The sequence below is a fragment of the Oryx dammah genome, unplaced genomic scaffold (assembly GCF_014754425.2).
Source record: "Oryx dammah isolate SB20612 unplaced genomic scaffold, SCBI_Odam_1.1 HiC_scaffold_10, whole genome shotgun sequence".
In the NCBI taxonomy this organism is placed as follows: Eukaryota; Metazoa; Chordata; class Mammalia; order Artiodactyla; family Bovidae; genus Oryx; species Oryx dammah.
The window spans coordinates 49,580,505-49,597,543 of NW_024070194.1; the positions used below are offsets into that span (position 1 = coordinate 49,580,505).

At 36.6% G+C, this 17,039-nt stretch overlaps 1 protein-coding gene across 6 annotated transcripts in view; it reads left to right on the top strand.

Annotated features, from left to right (window-relative positions):
• ZEB1 (zinc finger E-box binding homeobox 1) overlaps positions 1-17,039 on the top strand; it is a 198,817-nt gene that overhangs the window by 153,720 nt on the left and 28,058 nt on the right. For 3 of the 6 annotated variants that reach the window (XM_040248040.1, XM_040248042.1, XM_040248044.1), the window contains one exon: positions 10,839-10,901. In XM_040248040.1, the coding sequence (XP_040103974.1) occupies positions 10,839-10,901 (63 nt within the window). The remainder of the gene's footprint in view (positions 1-10,838; positions 10,902-17,039) is intronic. The other 3 variants (XM_040248041.1, XM_040248043.1, XM_040248045.1) reach the window with 1 other exon arrangement.

Consider the following 17,039-nt stretch of genomic DNA (forward strand, 5'->3'; position numbering starts at 1 on the left):
CATGTGACTGTCCAGTTTTTCCAACACCGTCGATTGAAGAGACCACCTTTTGCCTACTGAGCTTTCTTGGCTCCCTTGTCAAGTATTAGTTAACTTTAGTATATACATGGGTTTATTTCTGGGCCTTTGATTCTTTTCCATTAGTCTGTGTTTTCAATGCCAGTACCACATGTTTTTATTACTATAGTTTTATAGTATAGTTTGAAATCAGGAAGTGTGATAACTGCAGCTTTGTTCTTATTACTCAAGATTGTTTTGGCTATTCAGGATCTTTTGTAATTTCACATACATTTTAGCATTTATCATTTATTTTCTGTTTCTGTAAAAAATGCAGTTGGAATTTAGATGGGGATTGCATTGAATCTACAAATAGCTCTGGGTAGTATGGATATTTAACAGTATTAATTCTTCTAGTTCATGAACATAAGATATCTTTCCACTTATTTGTGTTTTCAATTTCTTTCATCAGTGTTTTATAGCTTTTTAAGGAAATTGTGTTTTAATTTATTTTTCAATTGGAGGAAAATTGCCTCACAGCATTTGATGCTTTTATTCCTTGGTTAAATTTATTCATAAGTATTTTGTTAGTTTTGATGCTATTGTAAACAAGATTTCATTTATTTCTGTTTCATACAGTTTTAGTCTATAGAAATGCAACTGATTTTTGAATGTTTTTTTTTAATCTGCACAGGTATTCTTTGATTTCTTATATTAGCATTTTATAGTTTCAAAATGCATGTTTTGAGAGACTTAAACCTCTTTCTTTCATTTTTGAAGGGAAAAACTATTGTGAATATTTTATTTTTAAGTTTCCATTTGTTCATTCTCATTAGGGTTACATGGTTGGGCAATATGATTGATTTTTGTGTGTTGCCCTTGTATCCTGCAGACTTGCTAGTTCTAAACATTCTTTGGAGATTCTTAAGATTTCTATGTAGACAGTCTTCTCTTCAAATTTGGGGTAGTTTTTCTTCCTTTCTAGTCTGTATACCATTTATTTCTTTTTATTAGAAAATGCCAGGAGTGGTGAGAGTGGACATTTTCCCAATCTTAGAAGGAAAGTATGTGGTCTTTTGCTTTAAAGTATAATGTTAACTGTGGGTTTATTGTAGATGTTCTTTATGAAACTATTCTCATTTGTAGTTTGTTGAGAGTTTTCATCATGAATAGATGTCAGATTTTTTCAATGCTTTTTCTGTGTCAGTTGATATGATCATGTGGTTTTGCTTCTTCAGCCTGTTAACACAGTGAAATGCATTAATGGACTTTCCAATATTGAACTAGCTTTAGATTATCTGGAAAGCCCCTCTGAGTCATTGTGTTTTCATATATTGCTGAATATGACTTGGTAATTTTTTGTTGAAGAGTTTTGTGCCAGTGTTAATGAGAGATACTGGTCTATAGGTTGGTTGGTTTGTTTTTTGTAATAGTGTAACATGGTTTTGGTATCAAGGTAATATGGGCCTCATAAAATTAATAGGAAAGTCTTCCTTTCTCTTCTGTTTTCTTAAAAATACTATTTAAATTTAGTGCTGTTCCGTAAATGTCTGGTAAAACTTAAAGTGGAAACCATGTGGACCTAGAATTTTCTATTATTTGGAGGAGAAGATTTTAAACTACAAATTAAAATTTTAAAACAATTATAGGAATATTCAGATTAGCCATTTGATCTTGGATGACTTGCAGTAGTTTCTAGTTTTTGAGGATATAGTCCACTTAAAAGTTTTCAAATTCATGTCTGTTAAGAGATGTTAACCTTATAAGACTGCTTTAAGGAAAATAGCTCACAATTACATAGCACTTACTGAGTGTCTGGTGCAATGCTAAGCACATACTGTAGTGATTTTATCTTCACAACTACCCTAACTACTGTTATTATCCTCCAAATTTATATTTTAGAAACTGATTATGAACTGCCTCACAGATTTCATAATGGACATATAAAATTTTTCATTTAAGTGTAATTACGAACAACCTAATTTCTGGCACATTAAAAATGACATTTTAAAACACCATTCATCTGTGAAATTCATAGCAATTTAATACCTTCATTTAATACTTCCATTAAAAAAAAAAAACATGAATAAGCTCTTCTTTAAGAGTCAGAAATGTATATCTTAATGTTTACTTCTTGAACTCATAGCCCTTTTAATATCTTCTGGCTCTGCAGTGATCCCCTTTTCATTCCTGATATTAGAAATTTATAGCTTCCCTCATTTTTTGTCAGTCTTTCTTAATGTCTGTCATTGTTTTTGGTCTTTTCAAAGAACCTTTTACCATTTTATCTATTTTTTTCACTTTTACTGATTTCTATTCTTAATACTTCTTTCTGAGTTTATTTTTCTCTTCTCCCACTGTTTACCATGGTAGCACAGAGTTTTGATTTGAGTCCTTATTTTATAACATAGGCATTTAATAATGTAAATTACCCTTTAAGCAGTGTTTTTGATACATTCCACAAATGTTGATATTTTGGTTTTCATTTTTCTCTTTGACCCATGGATTCCTTAGAAGTGTGTTAATTTCCAAAGTGTTTAGAAACTTTTTCCTCTTTCTCCTGCATATCTAGTTTATATTCATTATGCTAGGAAAACATACTAGGCTGGCCAAAAAGTATGTTGTTTTGGCCAACTCAGTACTTTAAATTATATTTAATTTGTTAAGTTTTGTTGTATGATCCTGGATGTGATCTGTCTTCCTGAATCTTTTATGTGCTTTTAAAAGGGACCAGGTTGAATGTTCTATAAATGTCAGTTGGTTCTAGTGGTTGTTAATGGTGCCTCGTTCTTTATATTGTTGCTTTTTCTCTGCTTGTTCTGTCAGTTAATGTGAGGAGGAGTATTGAAGCCTCCAGTTATAATCATAGATCTGCTTTCTGTTCTCTCAGTCTCCTGATTTGAAGCTTTGCTAGTTTCACACATATTTAAGATGGTTATATCTTCTTGGTGAATGGACTTATCATTATAATGTTTCTCTATATCTCTGGTAATTTTATTAGCTTTAAAGTCTACTTTAATGTTAAAATAATCACCTATTTTCTTTTCATTAATGTTTGCATGGTATATCTTTTTCTATCCTTTTACTTTTAACATACCTATATCATTATATTTGAAATGACTTATTTGTAGAGCTGTAGATGGAGCTTGGTTTTCAAAATCTCTGTCTCTTAATTGGCTTGTTTAGACCATTTATATTTAATATAACTTTTGGTTTTTGGATTTAGGTTTATAATTGTATTTGTTTTTCATTTTTGTATTCTTTTCCTGTCTTTTTTGGACCATTTGAATATGGTTTAATATTCCATTTTCACTTATTTATTTCATTTTTGACTGTATCTCTTTATTGATTTTTTTAGTAGTTGCTCTATAGATTTGAATGTTACATACTTTTCACAGTCTACTTAGAATCAATATTTTACTACCCCAAAGGAAGTACAGAAACCTTGCACCCACATGGATGCCATTGCCCTCCTTCCTTTATATTGTAGTCATATATGTAGTTGTCATTTCTTAAATTCTCCGTCATTCCTGACATTTCAAGTTTCCCTCTAATACCATTTCCCCTTCTTTCTGAAGATCTTCCTGTAGCAATTCTTTTAGATAAGGTCTCCTGGCAATGAACTCTGCTGCTGCTAAGTCACTTCAGTCGTGTCCGACTCTGTGTGACCCCATAGACGGCAGCCTACCAGGCTCCCCCATCCCTGGGATTCTCCAGGCAAGAACACTGGAGTGGGTTGCCATTTCCTTCTCCAAGGCATGAAAGTGAAAAGTGAAAGGGAAGTCGCTCAGTCGTGTCCAACTCTTCGAGACCCCATGGACCGCAGCCTACCAGGCTCCTCCATCCATGGGATTTTCCAGGCAAGAGTACTGGAGTGGGGTGCCATCACCTTCTCCAAACTCTTCTAGCTCTCTTTTATCTATGAATATCTTTCTTTTACCTCCAGTTCTGAAGTATGTTTTCACTGAATGTAAAATTTAGGTTTGAGAGACTTTTATTTTCTTTAGCACTTTAAAACATTCCACTTCCTTATGGAATCCTAAATTTCTTTTTAATATAAATTTATTTTAATTAGAGGTTAATTACTTTACAATATTGTACTGGTTTTGCCATACATCAACATGAATCCGCCACAGGTATACACGTGTTCCCCATCCTGAACCCCCCTCCCTCCTTCCTCCCCGTACCATCCGTCTGGGTCGTCTCAGTGCACCAGCCCCAAGCGTCCTGTATCATGCTTCAAACCTGGGCTGGTGATTCATTTCATATATGATATTATACATGTTTCAATGCCATTCTCCCAAATCATCCCACCCTCTCCCTCTCCCACAGAGTCCAAAAGACTGTTCTATACATCTGTGTGTCTTTTGCTGTCTCGCATACAGGGTAATCGTTACCATCTTTCTAAATTCCATATATATGCGTTAGTATATTGTATTGGTGTTTTTCTTTCTGGCTTACTTCACTCCGTATAATAGGCTCCAGTTTCATCCACCTCATTAGAACTGATTCAAATGTATTCTTTTTAATGGCTGAGTAATACTCCATTGTGTATATGTACCACAGCTTTCTTATCCATTCATCTGCTGATGGACATCTAAGTTGTTTCCATGTCCTGGCTATTATAAACAGTGCTGCAATGAACATTGGGGTACACATGTCTCTTTCAGTTCTGGTTTGCTCGGTGTGTATGCCCAGCAGTGGGATTGCTGGGTCATAAGGCAGTTCTATTTCCAGTTTTTTTAAGGAATCTCCACACTGTTCTCCATAGTGGCTGTACTAGTTTACATTCCCACCAACAGTGTAAGAGGGTTCCCTTTTCTCCACACCCTCTCCAGACTGTTGTTTCAATTATTGTTCCCTTATATTACATTTTCTCTTACTCTTTTCAAGTTTTTAATTTTCAGAGTTAGTTTGATGATATGAGCCTAGGTTTGGAGGGCTTTACCCTGCTTGAGATTCAGTTAACCTCTGAACCTATTAATTTGTGAGTGAAGTGAGTGAGTGAAGTTGCTCAGTCGTGTCCGACTCTTTGTGACCCCATGGACTGTAGCCTATCAGGCTCCTCCGCCCATGGGATTTTCCAGGCAAGAGTGCTGGAGTGGATTGCCATTTCCTTCTCCAGGGGATCTTCCCAACCCAGGAATTGAAGCCAGGTCTCCCGCATTGCAGGCAGACGCTTTACCATGTCTTCTGTTAAATTTGGGAAGTTTTTAGACATTATGTTTTCAATTTTTTTTTTTCTATATCATTCTCTTCTCTTTCTGTGACTTCAGTGACATGAAAGATACTTCCTTATTATCCTGTACATCTAATACTCTCTTAGTCATTTACTCTGCTTTTCAGATTAGAAAATTTTCATTAATCTGTCATCAAGTTCACTAATCTTTCCTCTTTCATCTCTATTTTACTATTGAGCATATCAAGTGGGTTTTAAAATTTTCTGTTATTGTTTTCTTCTAAAGTTTTCTTTTGATTCTTTTTTATAGTTTCTGTTTGCTGATGCAAGTTTGCTGAGACTTTCCTTCTACTCTTTTCAAGAGTGTTCACCCTTAACTTCCTGGAGAACCTTTATAAAAGCTGTCCTGTAATTTCAACACCTGTGTTATCTCAGTGTTGCCACATTTTCCCATTGAAGCTGTGGTTTTCTTGGTTCTTTGCATGCCAAGTAATTTTGGATTGTATCCTGGACACTTTTGAGTATTATCTTATGAGACCCTTGTTGTTATTTAAATCCTGTGGAGAACTTTTGTGCTTCTGGTTTAGCAGGCAATAATTCAGTGTATCAGGCTGTAAGTTCCAACCAGCTTTTTGTGGGTTGTGGTCCCAATATAAGTTCCCTTTTCAAGCCTTTGCAGTGCTTTTCAGATCTGTACCATGCAGAGTAATGATCTTACCCCACGCTTCAGTTCTCAGAGTCTGTGATCAGATCCACATGAGGGAAACTTGGGATGCACCCAGGAGTCCACAGAACAGCTCTGTGCAGGTGCTTTCCCATGCTCCTCCCTCTCAGTGGTCTCCTCAGTATTTCCAGTTCCTCAGGATTCTCCTGTTCAGTCTTCTGTCCAAAATCCTGGGACTTTACTGCAGTACCTTCTGCCTTCTTCCTGCAGCTGTGACTGTGAGAAGAGCTGCAGGAAGACAGGCAGAGGGAGTTCAGTGGACACGCCTACCACCCTCTTCAGGCTCTGCTCCTTCAGCTGGAGGAGAAGATGCCCCTCCCTTGGCTTTTAGGTACCTGGGGGCCCCTGCTTTCACCATGGTCTCTCCCACTATGGGATGACCTAGGGGCTGGGACCCAAAATGAAAGATGGAAAAATGCATATTTCTCCCTTTCCTGCTCCCTAAGCCTAAACTAGAGGGCTTTTCTAGCATACTTCTTCCATGCTTCAGTGTCCACATCAGCTTTTGAACCGCCCTGAACCCAGGCTGCGGTGGGGGAATCACTTCCAGCTCAGCGGCCCCGTCTTCCTCTGCCTGCTCTGGATCACCTTCCGGGGTCTTCACACTGCCCCTCCGTGCGCCCTCCTGGGTGCTGTAGCTGTGTCTGGTGGGACCTACGGGTAGCCTATCTCCATGTTCACCAAAGCTGACTTGAGGCATGTTTTTTGTTTACCATTGTCTACATTGACAGGTTTTCCTGGAGGTTGTGAATTATATTTACTGGAAGGTTGATGGACAGTTATACCAAAAATAGATTGATACACATGTGGAACCTAATGGATATAAGAAGGAAAGATGGAGCTGTCTGGAAACATTCTGAAAAAGTACACAGTGAAACAAACATTTCATCCTTAATCAAAGTTTGAATACTTTATGTTTGAATTCAGGAATTTCTCAATGTTTGCTTTTTGGACAGTGTTACTGTAGTAGGTTTCTCTCCTGTAACAGGGACAGTGGGGTGGGGTTAGCAGAGAGCAGGGTCAGGGAAGACTTACAAATTGAGAGACACGTGAACTGAGCTTCAAAGAAGTCAGATTAGTAGCAGTTACTCAGATGAATGGGTAACAGTGTTCTAGCAGAGAACACAGCTTTAAGAAAAAGGCAGGTCTAAATGTGCTTGGTGTGTGTGTCATCGAGAAAAAGACAGGAGCAGAAAAGGAGAATCTGACTCCCTTAGCCACTCATTGTGCCTTCTTAGCCATTGCTACAAAATATCCCCACAGACATATGTGTAATTGTTAGAAACACCTTGATATTAATTTCAGAAATGCAAGTTTTAGAATTTAGAACATGTGTTAAATTATCGGTCCTGTACTTTGAATTATCTTATCTCACCATTGATAGTAAGCATCTACATCTCTAATTAAAATCAACTGCATCTGTCATACTTGTTTTTACTTACTAGGAATTTCATTCTTCAGCAAAATGAACAGGTGCTGTCTACTTTGATCTAAATGTGTGCTATTTGCCTTTGACTTTTTTTAAAGTAAACTTTCAATTCTGAGACAATTACAGATTCACAATTCATAGTTTTAAATTTACAAATAATACAGGGAGTCTGTGCACCTTTTACCCAGTTTCAAACGGTAACATCTTGTAGAACTGTAGTACAGCAGTGTAACCAGGATATTAGTGTTGATACAGGTGAGATGCAGAGCATCCATGACCACAGGGCTCCCCACTTGCCTTCAAACAATCCGTCCTCTCCTCCTTTCCCCTCCTCCCCATCCTTAACCTTGGCAACCTCTAAGCTAGTCTCCATTTCTGTAATTTTGTCATTTCGTTAATGTAATATAAGTGGAATAATGCAGTATGTAATAACCTTTGGGTTGGCTTTTTTCACTCTCCATAATCTTTTGGTGACTCATTGAAGTTGTATGTATCAGTAGTTTGTTCCTTTTTATTGCTGAATAGCCTTTCATGACTTACTTCAGCTATCTTTTGCCATTCTTTGAAAACCTGAAGTCTTGTTACTCTGGAGTTTGTCCTTTAGATACTTGCTTTGGTATTTAGACTAAAAGCCAAACCCTCAGGAGCACTCTGGTTTTCCTTCCTAAGTTGTACTTAGATTGGTCAGTCATAATATGTTGACATTATAAAGTCTTATAGGAGAAAAAAATATATTAGGTACAAGTAGATTTAGTTACTTTATCCCTCTTATATTTCTTAAAACTAGAAGTAAGGCAGAACACATTAGGGAGAATGCTGCTTGAGAAATATTTAGAACAGCCCCTGTTCCAAGATGCCCTTGTGCTGGTCCCTGCATGGAGCGGGGAAGGAGTACTGCAGGCAGTGATTTTTGGCGAGAGGAGGGTACCCGCCTGACAGCCCAGCGCGAGCGCCATTTCTGTGTCATTAGTTGACATGATTTTAGTTGTTGAACAAAAATTCTGCCCCCAGTAAAGAGGGGATGATTGGAGCCTTCCTGGTTTCAAACTGTGGTAAATAAGCATGGGACCAGATTCTGACATGTTACATTCTCATGTAAGTAGCCTAGATTTCACTCCTGCAGAAGGAATAATTTAATTGAATTGCCAACAGTGTTTAAGTGGAGTGAAGTCACTCAGTCGTATCCGACTCTTTGTGATCCCATGGACTGTAGCCTACCAGGCTCCTTTGTCCATGGAATTCTCCAGGCAAGAATACTGGAGTGGGTTGCCGTTGCTTTAATGGCAAGCAGTAAAGTTAATAAGGTCCAAAATATCATTTTAAACTTTAAAATCAGTGATACCATGGGCTTTCCTGGTGGGCCAGTGTTTAAGACTCTGCACTTCCACTGCAGAGGGCATGGTGCAGTCCTTGGTCGGGGAAAGATCCACATGCCATGTGGTACTGAAGAAAAAAAAATAGAAACAAAAACTGCAAAATAAATAACTAAAATCAGTGTTACCTTCCACCTTAGAGAGTCATAGCTCTGCCTGCTTCGGTTTTCATATGAGGAAAAACAGCGAACACACATATGCAATAATAAATATATTACTATCATAATTACCCACTTGGCACACTGTTTATTATTTTATATTAAGTAGATGCTTTGGAGGAAGAGGGAAAAAATAAACATTGGAGACTTTCAGATGCTTACCAAATACCAGTGTTTATCATACAGTATTGTTAACACTTGACCAGGGATTTTTAAATTGTCATTTTGCTGATAGCAAATATAAAATGAGAATTCTTCAGCAGAAGTTAATCTCATCATTATCCACTTCAGACAGTGTTTTTTATGCTGATCTAAAGAGGTTTATGCATATTTTAACTATCACATAATGATCATCTTTAAGTAGTAACATAAAAGTTAATGAGTATAGAAAATCTGCCAAATAAATCCACCCAGTAATCCAAGACACTTATAGAAATACATGCTTTAATGTGAGCACAGATTTTACTTGATTAGTGCTCTATTTCTCAAGTCAGTTATCAAACTTAAGGAAAATCTGAATCAAGATTTTTGATTGACATATTCAATGGGATTTGATTGGAGTGCAGATAACTACACAGTGTTTTAGTGTGACTTTGTAACCAGTCTTCTGATCATAATTACATTATATACTCTGAAAGCAGTTTTTAACTTCTAGTCTTTTGTATGTACACAGTTTCTTAATAAACTACTCAATGAATAAAATGTACCTAAATATATAAAGTTTACTTTCTGCTCACCTAAATAATGTAAATATTGACTCTGATCTTATCAGCTCATTACAAATATATAGGTGTCAGAGGTGGGTAATGTGTGTTAGTTGCTCAGTCGTGTCTGACTCTCTGTGACCCTATGAACTGTAGCTCTTCAGGCTCCTCCGTCCATGGGATTCTGCAGGCAAGAATACTGGAGTGGGTTGCCATTCCCTTCTCTAGGGGATCTTCCCAACCCAGGGATTGAACCCATGTCTCCCGTGTTGCAAGCAGATTCTTTACCATCTGAGCCCCAGAGAAGGTGGATAATAGACATCTAAAATATTTATTGGCATATAAGAAATGAATCACCAGTCCAGGTTCGATGCAGGATACAGGATGCTTGGGGCTGGTGCACTGGGATGACCCAGAGGGATGGTACCGGGAGGAAGGTGGGAGGGGGGTTCAGGATCGGGAACACGTGTACACCTGTGGTGGATTCATGTTGATGTATGGCAAAACCAATACAACATTGTAAAGTAGCCTCCAATTAAAATAAATTTAAATTTAAAAAATAAAATATTTATTGGTACCACTATTATCATTTAATACTGCTTACTAGTAGTTAGAATCATGAAGAGAGTGAAAGAAAAGGTATAGTCCTTAGCTGTTTGCTCTGGGCACACTGCAGGTTGTCAGGGACTCTGTCTATAGTGAGATAAGCCAGGGTGGAGGAGAGAGCAGGTTTTAGAGCCATTCAGACCTGCTTTCATATTCCACTTCCACCACCCAGTAGCTGGGTGTCTGTAGGCAGGTTCTGTAACCTCTTCAAGATTCATGTTTTGGTGGGATTTTTTAATTTATAGAGATAGTTTATGAAGGTTAAAAGAAATGAGTTGATAAAGCACCTAGCACGGTGCCCAGCACATAGCAATCTGTGCTTCAGGAAAGAGATGAAAAGGAATCCTACTGCCTGTAGGTAGAGCTCCTCTCCTAAAAAACAATACCATTCATAAAATCCTAGTGTGCATATAATTCTAATATATGTAGAAGTCCGGAATATATAAACATTTTCACTCATTTTGCTTCTCTAAAATATCTCTATGAGTTTTGTGAAACTGCTTAATTTCTTTAAAAAGCTTTATCTTAGTAGGACATGTTACTGTACTTATACAAGGGGGGAAAAATCCAAATCAAATATAACCTAAAAGTTTCCTTTCAGATTTATAGAAGTTAAGTGTTGGTGAGAGGGGGGATCTATTTTAATGCTTTCATTCTTTGATTTTTAGCAGGAAAGGAAGGACAAGAAATCCTGGGGCCAGAAGCTCGGGCAGATGAAGTGGGATGTGCAGGTACTCTTGCCTTTTTCTCAAGCACTGTCATCTTTGAACAGCCTTTTGTGTGACTGGTTTTTGCATTTGTGAGTCCTGCATTTAATCTGTTTTCTCCTCTTTATCTTGCCCTCCTTTAAATGTTTAAGTACCTAGGCATATGGGGCACTGTATGAAAAGTTACATGTTTATATTCTTTAAATATACTGCAAGCTTAGATATTCATATTAATACAGGTATTCATCTGTAAGGATAACAAATATAATCTACAGATAATCCACAGAGTAAGTGTTTGAATGATAATTTAAACTTTTATCAGATTTTTAGCATAGTTACAGCAATATAGATCTATGTTGAGTTTCATTATTAGTTACCAGCATCTACATGAAATTGCCCACAAGACTAAAAGCAGAAGAGAGAAAAATAAGCAAATATCATGGGTTATCTAGAAACCAGATGAAAATTATGAATATTAATAAGTGAACATGTCACAGCAAACAAGAGAATACACTTTTTCTTACCATTTCTGTGATTGAAAAAGGCCAAAATGAAGTTGAAAGTGAAAGTTGCTCAGTTGTGTCCGACTGTTTGTGACCCCATGGACAAGAGTCCATGGAATTCTCCAAGCCAAAATCTGGAGTGGGTAGCCTTTCCCTCCTCCAGGGGATCTTCCCAACCCAAAATGAAGTTGAATTATAGTAAACAAAGAAATTTGCTTCTAGGTGACTATTTTAGTACATATTCCCCGAGACTTAAACTATTCCTCTATTATTGGATTCAAATCAGATTTAAGAAGCAAAAGAGTAAGTGCAAATCTTAAATCCAGATATTTCATATGATAATGTCCAATATATAATAATACCAGGCACTTATTACTTCTGATAAGGCGGTCTTCAAATGTAAACTTCAAAAAGAAATTCCAAATTATTAAAACATTTCCTCAAAATTCTGTACTTAAAAGTAGTATAATGTATTCTGTATATTCAACCATAGATTAGATATTTCTATCATATAGTTTTAAAGTTTTTTGTTCTTTGCAGTACATTTTAGGAGTATTCCACAGAGCCTTATAAATCACCTTGTGTTGTGTAAGATGAGTGTATTTTGCAGTAATGTGTCAGAAATCGATTTTTACCTATAAGCATCAGCCCTCCCATACTTGTCAGTTCTATAAAACAAAGAGCAAGCCTTTGTCCTCTTACTGAAAGTGCACTCCAAATTAATCAAATAATGGAATATGTGATCATTTATGGTACCACAGCCAAAGATTTTGTATTCTGCCTTTAACATGGTTGTGTTGAACTTGCATGAATAATGTATTCAGGTATGCTTATTATCAAATATTTGTCAGGCTGACTTATACATTACATAAAATATTTAAACAATATATTTGTTGTTAGTAAAATAGTGTTAATGAACACAGAAGAATGCTGTTCATTACTCTTCTATTTAATGTTAAAATGTGACAACTCACGTCACCAGATTAGTAGAAGGTCTTCTGTAGAAGATCGTTTGCCCTTTGAGGCAAAGTGCCAGCAAAAAAGACACCTAGAGTTCCAAGTTGACAGTATTTTACCTCACAGTCTGCTCTGCAGTACAAAAATGACTTCATGCTTTCAGTTTGAGGTACTGAGTGATACACAGTTTCCCTCCTTCCCCCAAAAATAGTCAGATCTGGAAGGTAGTGTAACTGTATATAAGCTAGAGTTCCCGCTGAAATACAGCACCCCCCTCCAAAATAGTGAGCCCTGGGTGTTACTTCCCTGGCACTCGGGGAGTTAGGAGTGAACAGACATTTAATAAAACTCTGATAAATGCAGTTCTCAGCAAAGAAGGGTGGAAATGAGATGTTAGAGACTTCAGAGCAGTAACTTTGAAATCGTGTTTCACCTTTGCTTGTGTTAGTTCTTCACTTCCAGGGAATAATGTGCTGACAAAGTAAACAAAACCGTGGCAAGAGGTCACCGTCATTAGTTCAGAACTTTGTCAGCTCCTTTCTCAAGCTGACTTCCTTCTGCAGTTCACGAAGTGAGGAGAACTACAGTCTCAGCTTAGTATTCAGAGAGTGAAAAAGTCACCCAAAACAGCCTTTGTTCTTCTAAACATCCTTTCCTTGTTTATTTAGCTGATACTTGTGCAAAGTTTCAAAATTGGAGGATAAAGGATAACTATCCTTTATTCTGATGGGATTAAAACACTGATAGCCTCATAAAAATGTTATTTAGCCTTTATATTAAATGTTTGTCTCTCTAGCCTTGCTTTCTATAATTTGTATTATAACCCTACAATTGTACACTTTGACCAATGATTATAATCCTATAATTCTATACTGTGACAGTTCAGAGTTTTGTCACAAATGAAAAACCAAATTGTCATCATATTCTCTGTATTTGCTCATGTCTTTAATATTTAAACACATGCAATTTATTAGTCTTAAGACTAGGAATTTTGCTTTATAATAGACCTTTTCACCATGTGCACTTCCCAGCACTTTATGTTTCAGGGGTAAAACTGAGGAATGTCTGGTCTTAGCTTGAAATTGGCTTGGTAAGTACAGGTTCATGGAAGCTGTGTACTTTAGCTGGAAAGAGCCCAGCTTTCGATAGCAGACCCCCAATACTGAGTCATCTGCTCTAGTTCAGCGTTCACCTTGCAGGACTGCTTTGAAGAAAACATAACAATTACAGAGCACTTACTATGTGCCTGGTACAGTACTAAACACATACTGTGTTAATTCATTTAGTTCTCCCAACTACCCTAGGACATACTGTTACTGTCCTCCAGATTTTATATTATACAGACTGATAAGGTATAGCCTCCCAGGTGTCTGATAGACATACAAAATTCTTCACTTTAGAGAGTACAGTTGACCCCTGAACAACACAGGTTTGAAAGATGCGGGTCCACATATACATGTATTTTATTTAATAATAAATACTGCAGTGCGTTACAGTCTGGGGTTGGCCAAGTCCAAGGATGTGGAATCATATACAATGAGGGCTGACTCTTAAGTTATATGTGGATTTTCCACCACTTGGAAGGTCAGCTCCCCTAAACTTCATGTTTTAAGGGTCAGCTATAGTTACAATCTATTATCTGGCAGATTAAAAATGACATTTCTAACATCACTGTTATATTTGATATCCACAGCAGTTTAATACCATTCATTTTTTAAATATGAATACCTCTTTGAGAGTCAGAAATGTTACATCATAATGTTTACTCCCTGAACTAATATAGAATTTAATGCTAACCAGTGTATATTTCCTGTTCAAAGATGCTTTTGATCAGCTGTCATTTCTTTGCAAGAAAAACATATATATATATTGAAATTTAACTTTCTCCTTAGTTTCCAGGGACTATATGGCTCCTAGATTTTTTTATATTTATGGATTACTTTATCCTATGATCACTGATCACAACGTACATGACAATTTTAATAACTACAGTTTACCCTTGAACAACCTAGGGGTTGGGGCGCCAACCCCTCTGCCCAGTCAGAATCCACATACAACTTAGAGTGAGCCCTCCTGAGTACCCAGCTCCTCCGTACACAGAGCCCCTCTCTGTCTGCCGTTTCACATCCATGGACACAACCAACCATGGAGCAGTAGAACTGTAGTGTTCACTATTGAAAACATCCGGTATAAGAGGACCCATGCAATTCAAAACTGTGCTGTTCAGGGGTCAACTACTCATTAAAGTAAAATGTTACTGGAAATGAGATTAAAGGAGCCAAAGTATTTTTTAATTAGCCCATAATCAGCAGTTTAATGTCGCTTATTCTAGAAGAAAAAGTGTGGAGCATTAATTCTGTTCCTGGTTTCTCTTTAGCTGTGAGAGAACTTTATTCTCATAAATAAAAAGATGAAATAAGTTTTGTCACAAGTGATTTATTAAATTCTTTATATATCTTCAGAACTATATGCAAAGAATTATGGTTATCTGTTAAGAATATTTGAATGACTTGTCAATGACCAGTTCTATTAAATGAGCCTTCAGTTTTGTTGAAAGCAAAAATTGAGAGCCACCTATTTCGCTAAAGGATTTGCTTCTCAGTCACCTGAATCATTTAGGCCCTCACTTCCTTGGGTGTATACCAAAAGGCTTCACCCATACTTACTTACCAAAGACTAATGATATCTTTTCTGACTTTTGCTACTTTTTTTACTCTCCCTTAGAGGCACCTTGTGGAATATATTCAGAAATGGTTGGGAATATTGAAATATTGCTAATCAGTACCTTTCATCAGTACATTTTTAAATAAAAATTATTTTAATACCTTAACTAAGTATATTTTGATCAGTTTCTTAGAGCTATAAACTTACTAGTTCATTCAATTTCTGGAAAATTTGTACCTAATAACCTTACTAGTGAAACCAATTATCACTGTTAGACCATCAGCCAAGTCAGACTTTCTGGCAGAAAAATAAAGTGTGTCTTCATTTTTCTAATTAAAATGAATGTGTTGATATACGTTTTGAGGAATTTCATAAAATTTTTTCTATTAATATGAAGAATATATAATTTATAAATAATGAGGAATGTATAAAGTATAAATAAATATTCTTTAAACTAGATTGTTCAAAAATGAGGTTAAGGTTATTTAGATCTAATCTAATTATTATGAGTTATAAAAATCTTTGTCTCCAAATGAGTATCTTTACAACCAGTCAGTGTATAGATAAGTTTATAACTTATTGAATATATAAGCTTCATGTATAAAATATATACTACATATGTAACTCTGAACAACATACACTACTTAAAACTTCCATCATTCCATTTTCTAGGATATATTTAGCTACTAGGCTACAGAAAATATATGGCATTGAAACATGTACAATAACATATAAGAAACGAATCATCGCCAGTCCAGGTTCAATGCAGGATACAGGATGCTTGGGGTTGGTGCACTGGGATGACCCAGAGGGATGGTATGAGGAGGGAGTAGGAGGGGGGTTCAAGATTGGGAACATGTGTACACCCGTGGCGGATTCATGTTGATTTATGGCAAAACCAATACAATATTGTAAAATAATAATAATAAAAAGAAAATATAAACTTTTGAAAATGGAGAATATTTAATTGAAATAAATATTTTGTAATATAATCTGATAAAAGTATTTTTAAGTAACTTGTCAAATCTATATTTCCTCTATAAGAAATCACATAAATATAAATTTCATTTGTGAGTTTAATCTAGTTTAACTCAAATATCTGAAGTTACATTGAAAAGATCTACTTAAAAAAATAATGGTAATATACAATGGAACTATATGTAACTTTGTTCTGTGTTTTCCAAGTCTCCTGTAAATGTGTTATCATACTTTCATAATTTAAAAAATAAAAAAGGAAAATAAAATTATAAAGAAAAGATATAACAACACAGACTTGTACTACTTTAGCTGTTCAGAAGTGCGTATTGTTTTAGCTAATGACAGATCCTAGGAAAGGTTTTCGAGAATACTCCTTGCTTTGTTCTCACCAGCATTCTGAAGAGCAGTGAATTTTTTAAGAATAGTTAGGGAATGAAACAGGTGAGGTCATAAAGGGGAAATTACTCTACTTTCTCTGGCCATGTCATATAGCTGATTTCAGAGATGCATAGCCATGGCCAAAACATCCCCATTTTAGTCACCAGCCTTTCCCCTGATAGAAATCCTGGGAAGGCTGGACACTAGAGTGCTCTTATGTTGGCCTAATTGATCAGTAAAGCAGGCTTCTCCCAATCAGTACTTTGAATTGTTTTCCTTTGGCAGCTGGAGGTTTTATACTGCAAGGCATGCGGTGTACTGATGTAATGGATGGAGGGGGGACCTGTCTGTCTTTGAAGTTAGAGCAAAGGACTGTGAAAGAGGAGTAGAAGAAAGAAGCTTTTGGACTCTAGGAAGGGCCCTGCATGAAAGCTGAGGATCTGGAAATGGATTGCCTTTAGGTGAAGAGTGGTGGCTTCCCTCTTAAAGAGTGTTCACCTCCGCCTGGACCCAGTGACCAAGGTTTGGTGACGACTGGCATCAACTGAAAAAATAAGAGTTCTCAGTACAGGTGACCATCGAACACCACAGTGGTGGAGGCACCTGCCCCCCTGCAGTGGGAATTCCATGTGTAATTTACAGGCAGCCTTCCCAATACTGGATTCCTCTGCGTCTGCAGTTT